The sequence below is a fragment of the Lemur catta genome, chromosome 2, assembly GCF_020740605.2.
Source record: "Lemur catta isolate mLemCat1 chromosome 2, mLemCat1.pri, whole genome shotgun sequence".
In the NCBI taxonomy this organism is placed as follows: Eukaryota; Metazoa; Chordata; class Mammalia; order Primates; family Lemuridae; genus Lemur; species Lemur catta.
This window is the reverse complement of record NC_059129.1, coordinates 78,896,835-78,912,376: the sequence shown is the minus strand read 5'-3', so window position 1 is coordinate 78,912,376 and position 15,542 is coordinate 78,896,835. Positions and strand designations below refer to the sequence as shown.

The 15,542-nt window shown below is 39.1% G+C and overlaps 1 protein-coding gene and 1 pseudogene across 1 annotated transcript in view; one reads left to right on the top strand and one right to left on the bottom strand.

Annotated features, from left to right (window-relative positions):
• The first annotated feature begins 1,185 nt into the window (after positions 1 to 1,185).
• ELOVL4 (ELOVL fatty acid elongase 4) overlaps positions 1,186 to 15,542 on the top strand; it is a 31,804-nt gene continuing 17,447 nt past the window's right edge. The window contains exon 1 of the mRNA XM_045543930.1: positions 1,186 to 1,619. Coding sequence (XP_045399886.1) covers positions 1,520 to 1,619 — 100 coding nt within the window. The 5' untranslated portion in view covers positions 1,186 to 1,519. The remainder of the gene's footprint in view (positions 1,620 to 15,542) is intronic.
• Positions 10,034 to 10,280, bottom strand: LOC123633023 (annotated as a pseudogene).

The window sequence follows — 15,542 nt, the reverse complement described above, 5'->3', positions numbered from 1 at the left end:
CCCAGCTACTCGGGAGGCTGAGGCAGTAGGATCACTTAAGCCCAGGAGTTTGAGGTTGCTGTGAGCTAGGCTGATGCCACGGCACTCACTCTAGCCCGGGCAACAAAGTGACACTCTGTCTCAAAAAAAAAAAAAAAAAAAAAGTTAAAAAAGTTAAAATGTAGCATCCTAAATCAACAAGTGGAGAAAAGATTAAGAAATATGTGACAGATTTAAATAATAAATAGATGAAAAGGTTATCGGACCATTCTCAAACTGTTTTATGTCAGAAACTATCAAATTATGAATTTATGTATTGTATTTTTGCTACTTTTCAGGGCAGGTTCTCCTACTGCATGCCACCTTCTTCTTATCTAAACAATTTTTTTAAATAAAAAACATTACTTCGTTCTCCTCTCTGAACTATATTGCCATTTGTCTCCTGCACTATTATCCTTTTAGATTCACCTCAACTCCTTCAGATTCAGGCAGACTTCTCTACCTGTGAGACCCCTCTCTCTTCTCCCTTTTCTCTAAAGTACTAGTGGCCTAATTTAGCACCATTACATTGCTTTTTGATCTTTCCGTGTATGTTAAGAGTCTACCGAACACATGCAAACATTCATTCAATTATATGTTAATTTGTTAATGAGTAGACCCCAAAGCTTATTTTCCATCGCTGTAGCAGGTTAAGACAAATACTCTTTCATTTTTTATAGGGACAACTCGCTCATATCCCTTCTCACGGTGAGAAGCAGGTGCTGGTGTTGGTGAAAGAAACAGAACACACGTGAAATCAAGGTGAGTGACAGGTAAAGACCAAAGCACCTCGCCTACCTCGTCTCTGCCCACAAAATACCCATTCTTTCCTGCCTTGTTTCCCAGGGTTTATCCGGGGCGGATGCGAGGTCACCCGTGGGAAGACAGTGTGTGTACTTCTCCGCAGCGGCCTGATGCCGCGGAGGGAGGCGGACGGAGGATGGGGACACTCGCGGGGAGAGGTCGCGAGGAGGGCCCGGGTGCCAGCTCGGGCGCGTCAGGAGGAGGGTGACGGCTGGGCACGGGGGCGGCGCGCGCCTGCGCAGGTCCGGCCGGGTCCCCCCGACCGCAGCATCCCCGCGCGAGCGAGCACCGGCGCGGGAGGGGGGAGGGGGGAGAGCGCGCCGGCTGCCCGCCCCGCGCGGGCCCACGTGACGCCGGCGGAGGGATTGGAGCGGCGGCGGCGGCGGCGGCGGCGGCAGACTGGTGCAGCGCCCGGCGCTCGCGGCGAGACCTCCTCCCTCTCGTCGTCGTCGTCGTCCTCCTCCTCCTCCTTCTGGGTGCCTTGACGACACCCTCTTGGCCCCGCTCGTCGACGTCGTTGCCACCGCATCCCCGCCGCTGGGGCGCTCAGAGGAGGAGGGAAGACGGAGCTGGGCCGCCGCCGTTAGAGGGGTCCCCGGCTGCCGCCCGCCCCCCGGCCGTCGCCTCTGACTGAGGTCGACCCTCTCGCGGGGTCTCCGCTTCCTCCCGCCGCCGCCAGCGCCTGCTCGTCGCCGCGATGGGGCTCCTGGACTCGGAGCCGGGCAGTGTCCTTAACGTGGTGTCCACGGCGCTCAACGACACCGTGGAGTTCTACCGCTGGACCTGGTCCATCGCAGGTAAAGGCACTGGCTTCCCCACGCTCGCCTGGCCCTGCGGGCCGCCGCCTCGCGGGCCGCCAGCCGTGGCCTCAGGGCGCCCGGGCCCCGCGCAGCCCCGGCGCCGTTGGCTGTAGCGACGCTGCGGAGGTGCCGGCGCGGGCATCCCGGTCGTGCGCTGGTTAATCTGATCCGAACGTTAAGGCCTCCCCCGCCCCCCGCGACACTCGCACGGCTTTCTTCCCTCTGAGCCTGCACCGTCTCCTCAGCTTCTCGGATGCGGGAGCTGACATATCAGATGGAGCCTGTTCAGCCAGGAGCTCATCGCAGGAACCGCCCCACCCTGTACTCCTACATCTTCCCGGCGCATCTCAGAGTGCTGCCTTGTTCATAGGATTAGTTTTCACCTTGAGTAATATTCTGCATGAAGAGAGGGCTGGGGACAGGGGAGGGCTCCAAAGGTCGCTGTCATTTTGCTGCTTTAACCTCCTGGTTGCTTTGACCCAACCCTGCTGATATTTTCTTCTGTCTAGCTCATCCATCTGTAATGTCATTTGGGCTGCATAAACATTGGCTCCTTGAAACTTGAAGAACGTTAGTTTCTGAGGCATTTTTCAGCTGCAGATGCGTTTGAAGGGATTGTCTGTAGTGGCTTGGCGCACTGCAGTGCGGTCAGGGGGAGGGGGAGGCTAAAACTCCGGGGAAGAAATAAGTCTTTCGGAAGGGGGTCTCTACAGCAGCACCTAGAGGTTGTCCCAGAAGTCTACATATGCACGGTTTTCTTAAAGCAGCAAACTTTTCCTTTAACTGTTGGAGTTCCCTTGGCTGGGCTGTCAATTGGTTGAGTTATGCTGCTTTCCTGGCGTCCAGTTGGGATGTTATGGTATCTTTACATTTTACCATTTATTTTTTCATTTGCTTCATTGTTTTTAAAGCACTCACAAGTTTTTTAAATCTAAAATTAGGTTTACAGAATTTTAGAAATGCTCTTAGGAGGTAAATTTTTCTAGCCCTTTTGCATTTTTACACTGCATCCCATCAGTGGAGGGAATTAAGTTTCCACGTTGTGACTCTGTCTTCCCTCCTTAGAAATGAAAATGTTTTCCTGTAGTTTTTGTGTTTGTCGTTGTTAGAGTAAATGAACAGTGGCTACAGCGTGAATATAATCGGATACGTGGGATATACATACGTTTGCTGGAATTAGTTTTGTGTGAGACGAAATGATTCTTTGACACTGATGCTATGTTCACTTCTTTAGAAAGGTACATCCTTTTTCATAAGATCTCAAATGTGTCACTGGGAAATAAGCCATTTAATAAGTCATTACAACTGAAAATGGTTAAAAGACAGTTTTTTAATGGAGTTTTTCTTCAAGTTTTTCTCCCATGTACCTGCAAAAACTGGGAAAGATGTACCCTTCATCTCTGTGATTTGAGTTATTTTAACATTGCATCAGGGCTTCTCATTACACAATGGTGCCAAGCTGGATGTCAGACAAGCTCTTTGCAGGTAATTGCACTTTGCATACTTTGGAGTTTTTGAGGTTCTTCAATCTCCATATAGCCAGAGCCACACCCAGTAGTTCTCAGTTCTGTCATTCCCTTCCTATCTGGGAGCTTTCCCATCTCTAGAGTCTCAGAAAGAAAAATTGAGAGCAAAGGTAGAATATACACTTTTCTGTGATGGTTAATTCTTTCCTAATGATGTTTGTGTAAAAAATACCACCACGAATGAAATGGGAAATTTTGTGCTGTTGCCTCATGTGAAAGCTTGCTACTGGTGAAGGTCATATAAAATAATACAATATTGTGGGCCAACCCTGAGAAGTGAGAGTAGTCACTGGAACACAGGTGACCTCTCATGAGCAGGTCTGAGGGAAGGTATTTGCCCATGCTCTGACTATCCACTTACGAAACCTGACACTGCTTCCTTGCTTTCTGGAACAAGCTACCTTATGTAGGCAGATGGTATTTCTTAACCAGCAGAGAGGCTTAGTGGATATAGCCTGTTGTGCTTTACTGCTGTGTAAGGAGGAGTATTTTTTAGGTTCAGGCAGAACAGACTTGAAGTCTATGGTGTCCCATTTTCTTTTACTCCTCCCCTTTCTATGCTCTCCATGTTCCTTTTCTTTGACTCATCACTCTGCTTGGATTCCAAGGGGTTATCCTCTCGGCATCATTTCATAAAAATCTGGGTGGGGGGAGCCAAAATAGAAAAGTAGCTTGTTAGATGAGGTTGAAGAAAAGTTGGTGAATCAGAGGGAGAAATAAAAATGGGCGGGAGAGAAAGATGGTCTTGAGAAATAGTGGTGAGTGTGGTGAAAGGATGCAAATTATTGGGGGAGAACAAGAAGTAAGCTCCATGCCCTTGAGTGTTTGCATTCCTAGAGCTGTAGTTCTTTCTTTCTCTTTTATTAGTTCATTAAATATTTCTCTCCATTGAGATTTCTACTTGAGTATAAGTAAACTATATCTGCTTTGCACTGTCATAAAGGAATAGGCATAGATTGGTAGAGTATATTTGATGGTCCAAGAGATTTTTGCCCTAGGCAAGCAGTTTCTGGAAAAATGTTATTTTGTGCTATTATATCAAATGGTGCTATTTAATAAAACATATCTAAAGCAATGTATTAAAACTAGGTTTCTCAAAGGCATATATCTAGCAAATACAGAATATGGTGCATAATGTGCTAACACTGAAAATGTTATTTTTACTGTATTTTTAACACTTTGTACATTGGAATTGAAAGTTGGAAAGAGCTGTACTTTTAGAAAACAACAAAAATAATTTTTAATTTTTCTATATTATAGTTCTAGATATTTTAACAAGGAAGTTAATATTAGTTTATATTAGAGGAAAGTATAGACTGATGTGGGACTTTATACCAGTTGAGGGTGTTGGAGTAGGTACTCTGATTCATCGTTTGTTTTTTTCCTTCTTTTTTTTCACTTTATGGGTGTATTAAAATTATTAGGACCAGGATCCTAAACTCAAAGTGTATGTCTAATTAAGAAAAGTTCTATATAAATTTTTTAAACAGATGAATCTAAATATTCCCCAGTCTATAAGTACCCAAATTATCTACATTGTCGACTGTATTAATTTATTCTTTTAATACATGTATATTATATCATTTTGTGTACCTGACATTTAGCATAGAAACATCCTGGAAAGTTAGTAAGAATGCCTGCAATAAAGCCAGGGGTCTCCTGAGCTGCTATATTTCTTTTTGACCACATGTTTTGAAATAGCTGTTGTTCATAGGGTATGGGTATACATGTCTGTTGGTTGGGGAGGGGTTGGCATTGCCCCTGTGTTCAGGTACAGTACCCAAAATTTTGGTGAAAAAATCATGTCTACTTGATAGTTGAAGTTAGAATATAAAAGACCAGCCTAGCTGGGTCCTTGAATTCCCTTGGGGGTGGGGGGCAGAAGGGAGAAAGGATGAGTGGTACAGGAAGAGGGAGGACTCTTGTAGGATGACAAAATTTGGAAGCCAGGCTTAATATTATCATTCATTCTTTCCATAGTCACTTGCCATGTGCAGGCACAGTTCTGGGCACTGGGGAAAAAAGGAAGATACTTGGTCACTGCTCTCATGCAGCTTACAAAGTTTAGGGGGGTCAGTGTCATTCCCCTTTCCTCGGTATCATGGTCTGAAGGCAGTGTGATCTTTCAGATTCAGGCCTACCTGGGGCCTAAGGAAGGTCAGAAGAGTCCTTCTCTACTCTTTTCAAATCTATTTCTCTCACCTATACCTCCCTCTTGAGTTGTGAAAGCAATATACAAGCTTCATTTTTAGAATATTTTAGCTATTTCACCACAAGTGACTTACCCCTGCCCTTGAATGAGGAGTTGATGTGGGTATTGTGAGAGAGTATTTGAAGTAGGGTAGGGCAAAGAGTGTCAACGTCAAGGGGAACAGCCTGACTGAAAAACCACTGAAACAGGGAATGTGCTTAAGGGCCTGTGAGTCATCCAGGTTTGATGAAACTGGGGCTAGTGGGAGGAGATGTTTAACTCAACTGGAATAAGCTGGGATGAATGTAGGTTTGTTTTAGGGATTACTAGGCCCCAAAGGAACTGAGTTTTAAATGCTGTACAGTATGTTTATGTTAGTTTTCTAGGAGGGTAAACAATGCAGATTCTAAAATTGGTGTCAGTACACAGTTTTATACAGTTAGATTCTTTGGCTTAGGCAGAGATTTAAGAATTGTACCGGTAATTATATATCACACAGTGCTTTTGTGATCTTAGGAGCCACAGAGCATTTGGTCATCCTTTTAAAATTCAATTTGTTTTCTTACTTTTTCTCAAGTCTTATGATAATGTCATCTGTGAATGATTTAGCATTATTAACATAAGTATTATTTTTCATTTATTGAGCCACTTATTTCGAATTAGGCATGTATTAACACACAGAAATGAGCTGTGCAAAGAGTCTGTCTTTTCTCACTTCAGATGGCCTTTTCTTCCTCCTCATTATTAGGACATTTTGCCTGTTAACAAGTCAAGGTGCTGTGGTTTTATTTTCCCTTAGAATGAGAATGTATTAGAATACATATATTGTTAAATTTTACAGGTTTGGACTTTTGGAAAAGAGAGGCAAGGAAATACATGGCTTTTCAAAACCAGTGTCCAAATTAACTTTCTAACATGGTCGGTCAGTATTCCCTTGTCCATAGACCTGCAGCTCTGGCCAACTTGGACAGTTAAGTAAAATGTGTGCATGTCCACATTTATGTTTCCCATCACACCATTCCCCTTGCCTTAACTGACTTCAGATACCTTTCACCGGATCCCAGCACAGTAGCCCTCCTTGCAAAGCCTTGCTTGTCCATGGTACCCTAGAGCAGTTTATTTTCTCACATAAACCCATTGTCTTTAGCAGTTATTCACGTATTTCCTTGTGGCATTCTTTTTGTGACTTTAGTCTTGAACTGTTTAAACCTTGATTATTTTTTTACCTTTTCACTTCTTTGCATTTTTCTCTCCAGCATGGGGAGTATCACATATATTTGTTGATTTGATATGTATGAAGAGATGACCTCCTTAATCTGGCATAATTTTGAATCATTATATATTCTGGTTGCTAAGCACTAATAACATTTTAGACCACACTAAATTACAGAAACCTTTTTTAAAATGATCTTTATTATCAATTGGTCATAAATTCAATTAATGTTGACTAAACTTAATGAATGAATCAAACCATTAAATCATTTAGTAGCACAAAACAGATATAAAGTCAAGATTTCTAGAGATATAAAATCAGATATAATTGTTCTTTTTTCTTCTTTGTCTACACAGAAGTACTGCCATGTATGTGGAAGTGAGGAGGACAGTATGGTATCATGAATGTAAAGAATTCTGGACTGGAATTTAGATGACCTAGGTTTTAGTCCTGAGTCAGTTGCTAATTAGTTGTGAGAAGTGAAGTTGGACAAGTGAAGTTGCTTTTTCAATTCACAGTTTTTTTTTATGTGTAAATTAAGAGGGTTGAATTAGGTAATCTCTAAGGTCCTGCCTGGTTCTATAATTCTAGATATAGATGCCACTTACTTTATTTTTGGAATAAGTAAAGCAGATTCAAATAAATGTACATTAATCAGGAATTCAAAAACCTCATTCTATACAATAATTCAGATATTTACCAACAAAATTGTTATCAACACTGCACAAATAGTAAAAATAACAGAAACATATTTGGTCCTTTTTGCTTTTTCTTATTTGCTCCGTAAGAAATAGGTAGAAGAATAGAGAAACAAAGGATATAGATATTTAAGCATCTGCTTTGAAATAGCACTGTTTGTTGCTATAGCACTATACCTATTGAATTATCTCAATATTTCTCATATAATCAAGAATTAACTATTTTGTCAGAAACCGTAGCAATAATATTAAAGAATAAAGTTATCTCAATTATATATTGCATTTATAATGTGATATGCAACTTCTGAGGATGGTTTATTATGTGTTTTTTGGGTCTCTTATTTCTACCTGTACCATGAGAGGGGTTGAACTATATAATCGTAAGACTACTTTATTGAATCCTCATAGTATCTCCTAAATAATGGCTTAGATATAAATTTAAACTCAATCTTATTTAGTTTATATTTTTTCTGCAGAAAATGTAAAATATTGTTATACATCATTCCAAAAGGTTTTCTATTGTAGGTACTTTATATATGTGCATTTTTGACTTAAGTTTGGAAGTATGGCTTAAAATTTTTGTAAAATTGCTAAAAGTATATGAGGTCCCATAGAAAGGGGAAAATAAAAGAAAGTAAATGGTTTTGGTATAAGGATGTTTCTTAACTAATCAAAATATTAATTTTTAAAGTCTTTTGTCATATAGTTTTCTTAATGGAATATTGTCATTCGTAAACAAATACGTTGGTATAGGTGTTCTATTTATGATTATATTTTAATTAGAATGTAAGCCTTGGGATTTGAAAGACAAATGCATTAATCCACTGAAGGAATCAGTTACTCACTGTCAGGTGTAATCATATAAAAGCATTTGTGGTTTTGAACTGCAGCATTCAAAGGAGTAAGCTTTTCTCTTTTCATTTTTATTTGTTTATCAAATTAAAACCTTGGCACAGATGTGTGTTGTTAAGAATTTCATATATTTTTGCATACTTGTGTTCATGGCAGCGTTATTCACAATAGCCACGAGGTGGAAATAACACAAATGTCTATTGATAGATAAATGGATACACAAAATGTGGTATATACACAAAATGGAATATTATTCAGCCTTAAAAAGGAAGGAATTTTGACTACAACAAAGATGAACTTTGAGGACATTATACTAAATGAAATAGTCCAGTCAAAAAAAGATAATTATATATGTGGAATTATGATTCCATTTATGTGGACTCTCTAAAGTAGTCAAATTCATAGAGACAGAAGGTAGAATGGTGGTTGTTAAGGGTTAGGGGCAGGGAGAAATGTGGAGTTGTTTAATGGGTATAGAGTTTCAGTATTGCAAGACAAAAAAGTTTTGGAGATTGGTTGTACAATGATGTAAATATACTTAATACTACTGAACTATATACTTAAAATGATTAAGATTATAAACTTTGTATTTTTTACCCCAATTAAAGAATTTCAAATATAATTAATATAATAGCACATAAAATGAAGAAATGATCTTCAGTGTTGAAAGGTAAAACTGTTGATTCTTTTATTGGGGTTTTTTTTAGCAAAGTAAAATGGTTTTATAAAGACAATATATAGCTGTTGGCTTTAAAAAGCATCCAAGTGGCTGGAAAATAGCAACTAATAAGGAAGACAACTTTGGCTTTGTACTTTGCTTTACAGTTTTATCAAGAACTTCACAACAACCCTGGGAGATAGGCCTCGAAGGCATTATTTCCATATATTTAAAAGTCCCTGAGATTTATGGATGTTAAATAACTTGCAGATGATCACTTAGTAGAAATTGGTGTAAAGAGATTGATTTGTCTCTAGCCCAGTGCACTTGTCTTCCCATCACACTAGCCAAGCAGGAAAGAAATAACCAGGCCTTGACTGTGTATCTCTCTTATTTTATTTTTTCTTATACTGCTACCTTATCTATAAAGTATCACCATTTATAATACTAAATCTGAACAAAGTCATAATGTCACCAGAGATAGTTTAAAGAAAGACATCTGAAATGCTTAAAGGTATTATAAAGGCTGGTATATGAGATTAAACTAGAAAGTGATATTTATTAATATTTATATACATTTATATATTTATATACTTATACTATGTATATGAATATATATGTAAAATATAAAAAATGAGAGGCTGAGGAGATGAAGTTGACTTTTTTAATATGAGGGAGTAATAGGAGTGTAAAAAAAGTATATTCAAAGTGAATTATGAAAGTGTTTGATAAATTACATAATACAAGAACTAGAAACTATTGTTAATTAGTGAAAGGGTAATAAATTCAGGACTAATAGCATTTTACCCAGTGGATGTTCAATTTATATAACTGTTAGAGCCAAGAGAAGGTTTTGATCAAAGTTCCCATTAATATACACACACTCAACAATAGTCTAAAAGTATCTTCAGTCTCTGTTGCTAAAGGGAAATACCATTTCAGTTTTGAAGTTTTGAGATCATTGGCAGCACTGAGTGGATATTTGGACTTGGAACTCCCAGACTAATGCAGACAGGACGTTTTATGACCACTTTTTTTTCTAAGAAGCCTAGCAAAATGTGACAACAGGAGAGAAGGAAACTATTTACCTGCTTTCCAATCTTGGCTTTCAAGATATAAGTTATTATTCTTCAAATATCTCTCCTGAGATATATTTTATTCATTGGCATTGTTTCTATCTCCCCTGTGAAATGGCTTTTATGAATATGCCATTTTTTTAATATCCAAAATGTATTTATTGAGATGGTTTCCCAGTCATTCAAGCAGGGTACTTTTAGTGCTGCCTCCTTTTGAAGGACCTTCCTTCTGTAAGCCTTGCTTTTCCTCCTGTAGGCTGTGGAGCAAGCAACACACAAAACTACTGTTTGTGCTTGGCTGAACACCATGGTGATTTTATAGCATCCTGGGCATTTCACATCCATGAAGTAGGAATTGGGGCTCTGCACCAGGTGCTGCTTCTTGTGTTTCCTCTTCTTTTCTGGAGAGGGATGAAGGAGATCCTTTTCGAGAGGCATGTTCTCATGGGAAGGCTATCACCGTCGAAAAGGGCGAATATGTCAGTTTTTAAAGTCATGATTCAATAACATCTTCACATGATGTAACTTACTACCATTTATTGAGCTTCTAGTATAGACTATTGTGGACTAAAGATGCTATGGCAATGCAGTTTATACACCTTACATTTAATCTTCATAGCATCTTTATAAGTTAGGTATTATTTAACCATCAATAGATAAAGAAATATACTTAAAACTACAAAGCTGGAAAAAATAACGGAGCTGAGGTAGAATCAAGATCTTTCTCCCTTCCAAGACAATAACCTTTTTATAATGCAAGATAGCCTACCTATTCATTTAACAAATACTGCTTTATAGCCCAGTAATAATAGTGAACATTTATTGGATGCTTACTAAGTGTCAGACATTGTGTTAGTATTTTATGAGTAGTATCACATTTAATTCTCATATTCCTTTGGACTGGGTACTGTTACTATTCCCATTTTCCGGGTAAGTAAACTGACCTTCTCTGAATATTATTCACCTAATACTAACCCTCCCAAATGAAATTTCAGAGTAACCAGCCTTCGGCTTGAATCCTTCTCCTCATCTATGTTATTGTCTTTTCCCCTTTGCAGTTTCTGAATCCATCCTTATTTGTCTGCTTTCTATAGGAAATTTTATAATTTCTCTCACTTTTTACCATTATTATGATCTCTGTTCAGGCAAACTTGCAACCAAAATTCTTTTTTCCTCTGTTTTTTAACTCCTCCCTCCATAATTTCAGTCTATTGGGTGTGACTATCACACAGCTGGGTCACATAAGACATCGTTGCCCTTGTGTTTCAGCACTGTGCTGAGCTGCTCTCAGGCAGCCTGCTCCTGCACACCTCGGCACACTGCGGCTTTCCCCTCCCTTGCTGGGGAAGCTCTCTGTTCCCTACTGTCTGCCCATCACACTCTGACCTCTTTGTAATTTTTTACCCCAGCCTCTGTCTTGTCTACCTCTGTAATTCTGCAGAAGCTGCCCTTTCCTCCCATTCATCCAGGTGCTCTTCCAAATTCAAACCTTCCATCCTCTTTCCTGAGTACACAGGAGCTTAGAACAGAAATTTCCCATTAATCATTCTGACTAAACAGGAAATTGATCAGACTGTGCTTCACCCACCACCTTCAGAATCTGTGTTTTATTTGTAGAGTATATCTCAGCTTGTTCAATTCCTGCCCCATTTTGTCCAGTTGTAGGAAGGCCCTTCTCGTCCAGTTCTGCCTTTTTCACCTCACTGATACGCAAGCTCTTACTTGGCTTGAGGAATATATTAAGCATCATATTTTACATTCTAGAAGAGGCCCTAAGGTGTTATTTAGTTTACTCCCTATCTAGAGAAAAGATCTTTCTCAGACTCTTCTTGACAACAGTCATCTACGGTTTTTGTTAAAAATTTCTTTTAACAAAGGTTTAAGGACTTTGATATCAGGCATTGTTACAGTGGTACAGCAAGGGATAGGGCTGTGGCCTTGGCCTTCATGACATTTGTAATAAATGGAGGAAGACATTGACTGTCTCCTTAAGACAAAGACTATAGTTTCCCTTTAGGGTGCTTTTAGTGTACAATGTAACATTATACTAATGGGTAACCTTTATTTTTGTGTAGTTAGTAAAGGCAAATGGATTTTTAACAATATCACTTAGTATATTAGTGGTGATTAGTAGCCAGATATTAAAAAGGAGTTAATTTGCAACTGTTGCTTTTAACTTATTAAAAAAGGATGAATAGAGTAGTAATGTATAGCACAGACTTTTTTTTTTTCGTTTTTCTCTTCTTCCAATTTAGAATTATGTATAATACTGACAGACTTCTTGATGTCTTGAATATACTCCTGAAGCTACTCAATATTTAGGGTTTGTTACACATGTGTTCTTTAGTTTATGATAGATTAAACATGTGGATTCCATTAGAAGAAAAGGAATTGGCTGATTTATTTAGGTAGAATCTAGGAACAAATCAAGCAAACTTTTATGTAACTTTTGATTATATGTTATATAAAGTAGGTTCACATTTCCAAGTAGACCAGAGCAGTGCTTCTTTACTATGTTAAGTCACTGTGGAATCTTATTAAAATGCAGATCCTGGTTCAGTAGTTCTGGGGTGAGGCCTGAGATTCTGCATTTCTTGGAAGCTTCCAGGTGATGCTTTTCTGCTGGTGCATGGACCACACTTTGAGTAGCAAGGGAATGGAGTATTCCTAATTTCTTTTACTGTCATCTACTGCATACTATTAATATTATGGAAAAAGAAGAATTTTTAAATGTGCTTAAGTTATTTAAAAATCAAATGAGGGCATATATTTTTATAGAACGTTTAATTGTTTTTTACTTTAACAGAGACTTTGTATATCTTCTAGAACCATAGTATATTGATCAGTAACTAACTGTTGCTCATTTTACCTGAATCAAAAGGGCAATGATTTAGATAATCTTATTGTCACCCCTATTTTGCATATGAGGAAGTGGTGGCTCAGAGTTTCAGGTTCATAGTCATAGGGCTAAATGACAGAGCTAGAATCTGGTTCTTCTTAATTCAAGCGTTGTCCCTTACCCCTATGTCAAGCTGCCTCTGCTCCGTGTGACTCCCTTTGCCATCATCTAAGATTATTTCCTACTATAATCTTGTGTTCCTTCCATTTAGTTCTTCTAGGAATTTGGATGTTCTAAAAATTTTAAAGTTTAGTAATTTTTCTTTTGGAAGATGATAGTAAAACTTTACTAGCTTATACTACTTGAGGAAGATAGTTCATTCTGACTGGTGGAAATCCTGAGATACAGAAAGCTTTAAAAGAAAACAGCCTTTCAAAAAAGTAGGTCTATTAGAGGTTTTTAAGGAAGTTGCTTTAATAAACATAGCAATAATTTGTTGCATTAAATATAGTTGTTTGATTATATAGTATCTTCTATATAAGTAGAGGATACTAGGGTTACTTGAAATCTATTGGATTACAAGAATTTTATTTTTTATTAAAATCTGGTTTATATTATAAAAAAGAAGTTTTTAAAAATAGCCTCTCTACTTAATTTAAAAAATTCAGAGTTCATGAGAATTTTTATGTATTTTTTTTCTGTAAAAGGCCAGGAAAACAAAAAAGAGAGCATTTTTATATGTTTGATATCCTAAATCAATAAATACAGAATTATAAAATATTGCCTTCTCAGTATGTAAGTCATAAAATGTTCTGTCTTCTCCATATAAACTCTTCTCCTAAGTTTAATTATTGATAGTAATTCTTCTTTAATTTGGCTCAACTGTCCTCTTGGAAGAGAGAGGAGGAGAGGTTTAATCATTGTCAATACTAATGACAATGCCAACATTTACTGAGCTCTTTCTCTATGTCAGACACTATACACATATTATCTTATTCCTCACAACCTTATTATCATCCACAAGGCAAGAGAGGTTAAGGATCTTCATGAACTTATTCATCTGGTAAGTGAGGATTCTAATGCTGGTAAGTCTGATTTGAGAGTCCCCATTCAGAACATAGGTTGGGGAAAAAGTTCTAGGAGACATGGAAGGGCTTGATTTTTAAGCGCAAGGGCTCAGATTATTCCTGACCTAAGACACACTTGTGTTAAGATTTAGAGTGGGGAGAGAATAGGGTGCAGCTGAAGGGAATGAATGACTTTGTGGCATCCATGTGTGCTAGGAACTTTCACATACTTTAGTGCATTTTATCATTACATACAACTCTATGAGGTAGTTGTTTCCCCGTTAAAAAAAAGAACAGAAGAGTTGATTCTCCAGCCATAGATTCTGTTGCCCATCCCCTCCCTTTGAAAATGTCTTGCTCTCTTGGTCTCTGTGACATCGTTTTCTCTTTTCCTGCCTCTCTGGCTGATGTGCTTCCATTTCACCCAGTCTGCCTCAAGTGCCCCTGGTTCGGTCCTTTTTCATGTTGTTCTCTCTCCATGCTCTTTCCTCTGTGATCTCAAACTCCAATGTGGTCTTCACTGTCACTCGTTCCTCTGTGTGTCCACAGCCCTGCAGCTCCGGAGCCTGCTGGATGCCTCCACCTCAGTGTCCCACAGGCGGCTCAAGCATGAGACAGTTAATATCCACTGATCATTTCCTCCCAGACCTGCTCCTCTTCCTTCATACTCTGTCCTGGATCATGACATACTGTATGTGCTGCCAGCTATCTATTAGGCCAGAAATCTGGAACTAATCCAGAACTTTTCTTTTACTCTCACCTTTCACATCTGTAAAAGTCACACGGTCTGTAGACTTTACCCTCAGAACCTTCATATCTGCGTCTCCTGTCTGTGGCCACTGCAGCCCCTGAATCCAGATTTCCATCATTTCTCGCATTATAGTGGACTCCAAGTCTTACTGCCTATCAGAATCACCATGGGAACTTGGAGATCATGGTGCCAGGCCTCACCTGCAGAGATTTTGATTCAGCAGATCCGGGGTGGTGCCTGGGAATCCATATTTTTAAAAACAACGTGATTGTTAATGGGCAGTCTAGATCCAGCGGGTTTTCCTGCCTCTTGACATATCCCCTGCCCCTTCAGTCCACCCCACTGCCTCCACCATGATCTTTTAAAAGCCAAAATCAATCAAATATCTTCTCATTATTTACATGATAAATTCTAGCCTCCATGGCATAGTTTCTAAGACCCTCTAAGGAATCCTCACAGTCATTTTCTGCCCTCTTCCCTTGCATATATCCTCTACTACAGGCATGCTTAGTTTACAAAATAAGTGTTTAATTTCTTGCTTCTGGACTGTTTAGACATTCGGTTCTCTCAGAGTATTCAGATATTCACATTTGCCTATCTGTTGTCATTCTACTAAGGGAACTTTTGTAGGTCTCTCTAATGTTGCTCTCTGGAAAAAGAATGCTTTTCTTCCGCCTGTCTGCTTGACAAATTCCTCTTCTTTGAAAAAAAGTTCACATGTCTCTTGTTGAGGCTTGCCTTGTTCCCCTTTCTGGTCCTACCACTGTACTTAAGACACTCCTCTGATATTGCACTCCTACTGCATAGCAATCGAGTTATCGTATCTGTCTCCGCCTCTAATAGATAATGAGCTTTGAGAGGTTAGAGACCAAGTAACCTGCCCCAAATCACTTAGCTCCAAAGGAATAGAGTGTCTGACTTCAAAGTCTGTTCTATTCCACTATGCTATGTAATCTTAAGATACAAATCAGACTAAGAATAAAAACTTGGTGGTGGAGTATGTTCAAGGGAAAAATCATTTTAGATAGACCGTCCTCCCCTCGCCCCAT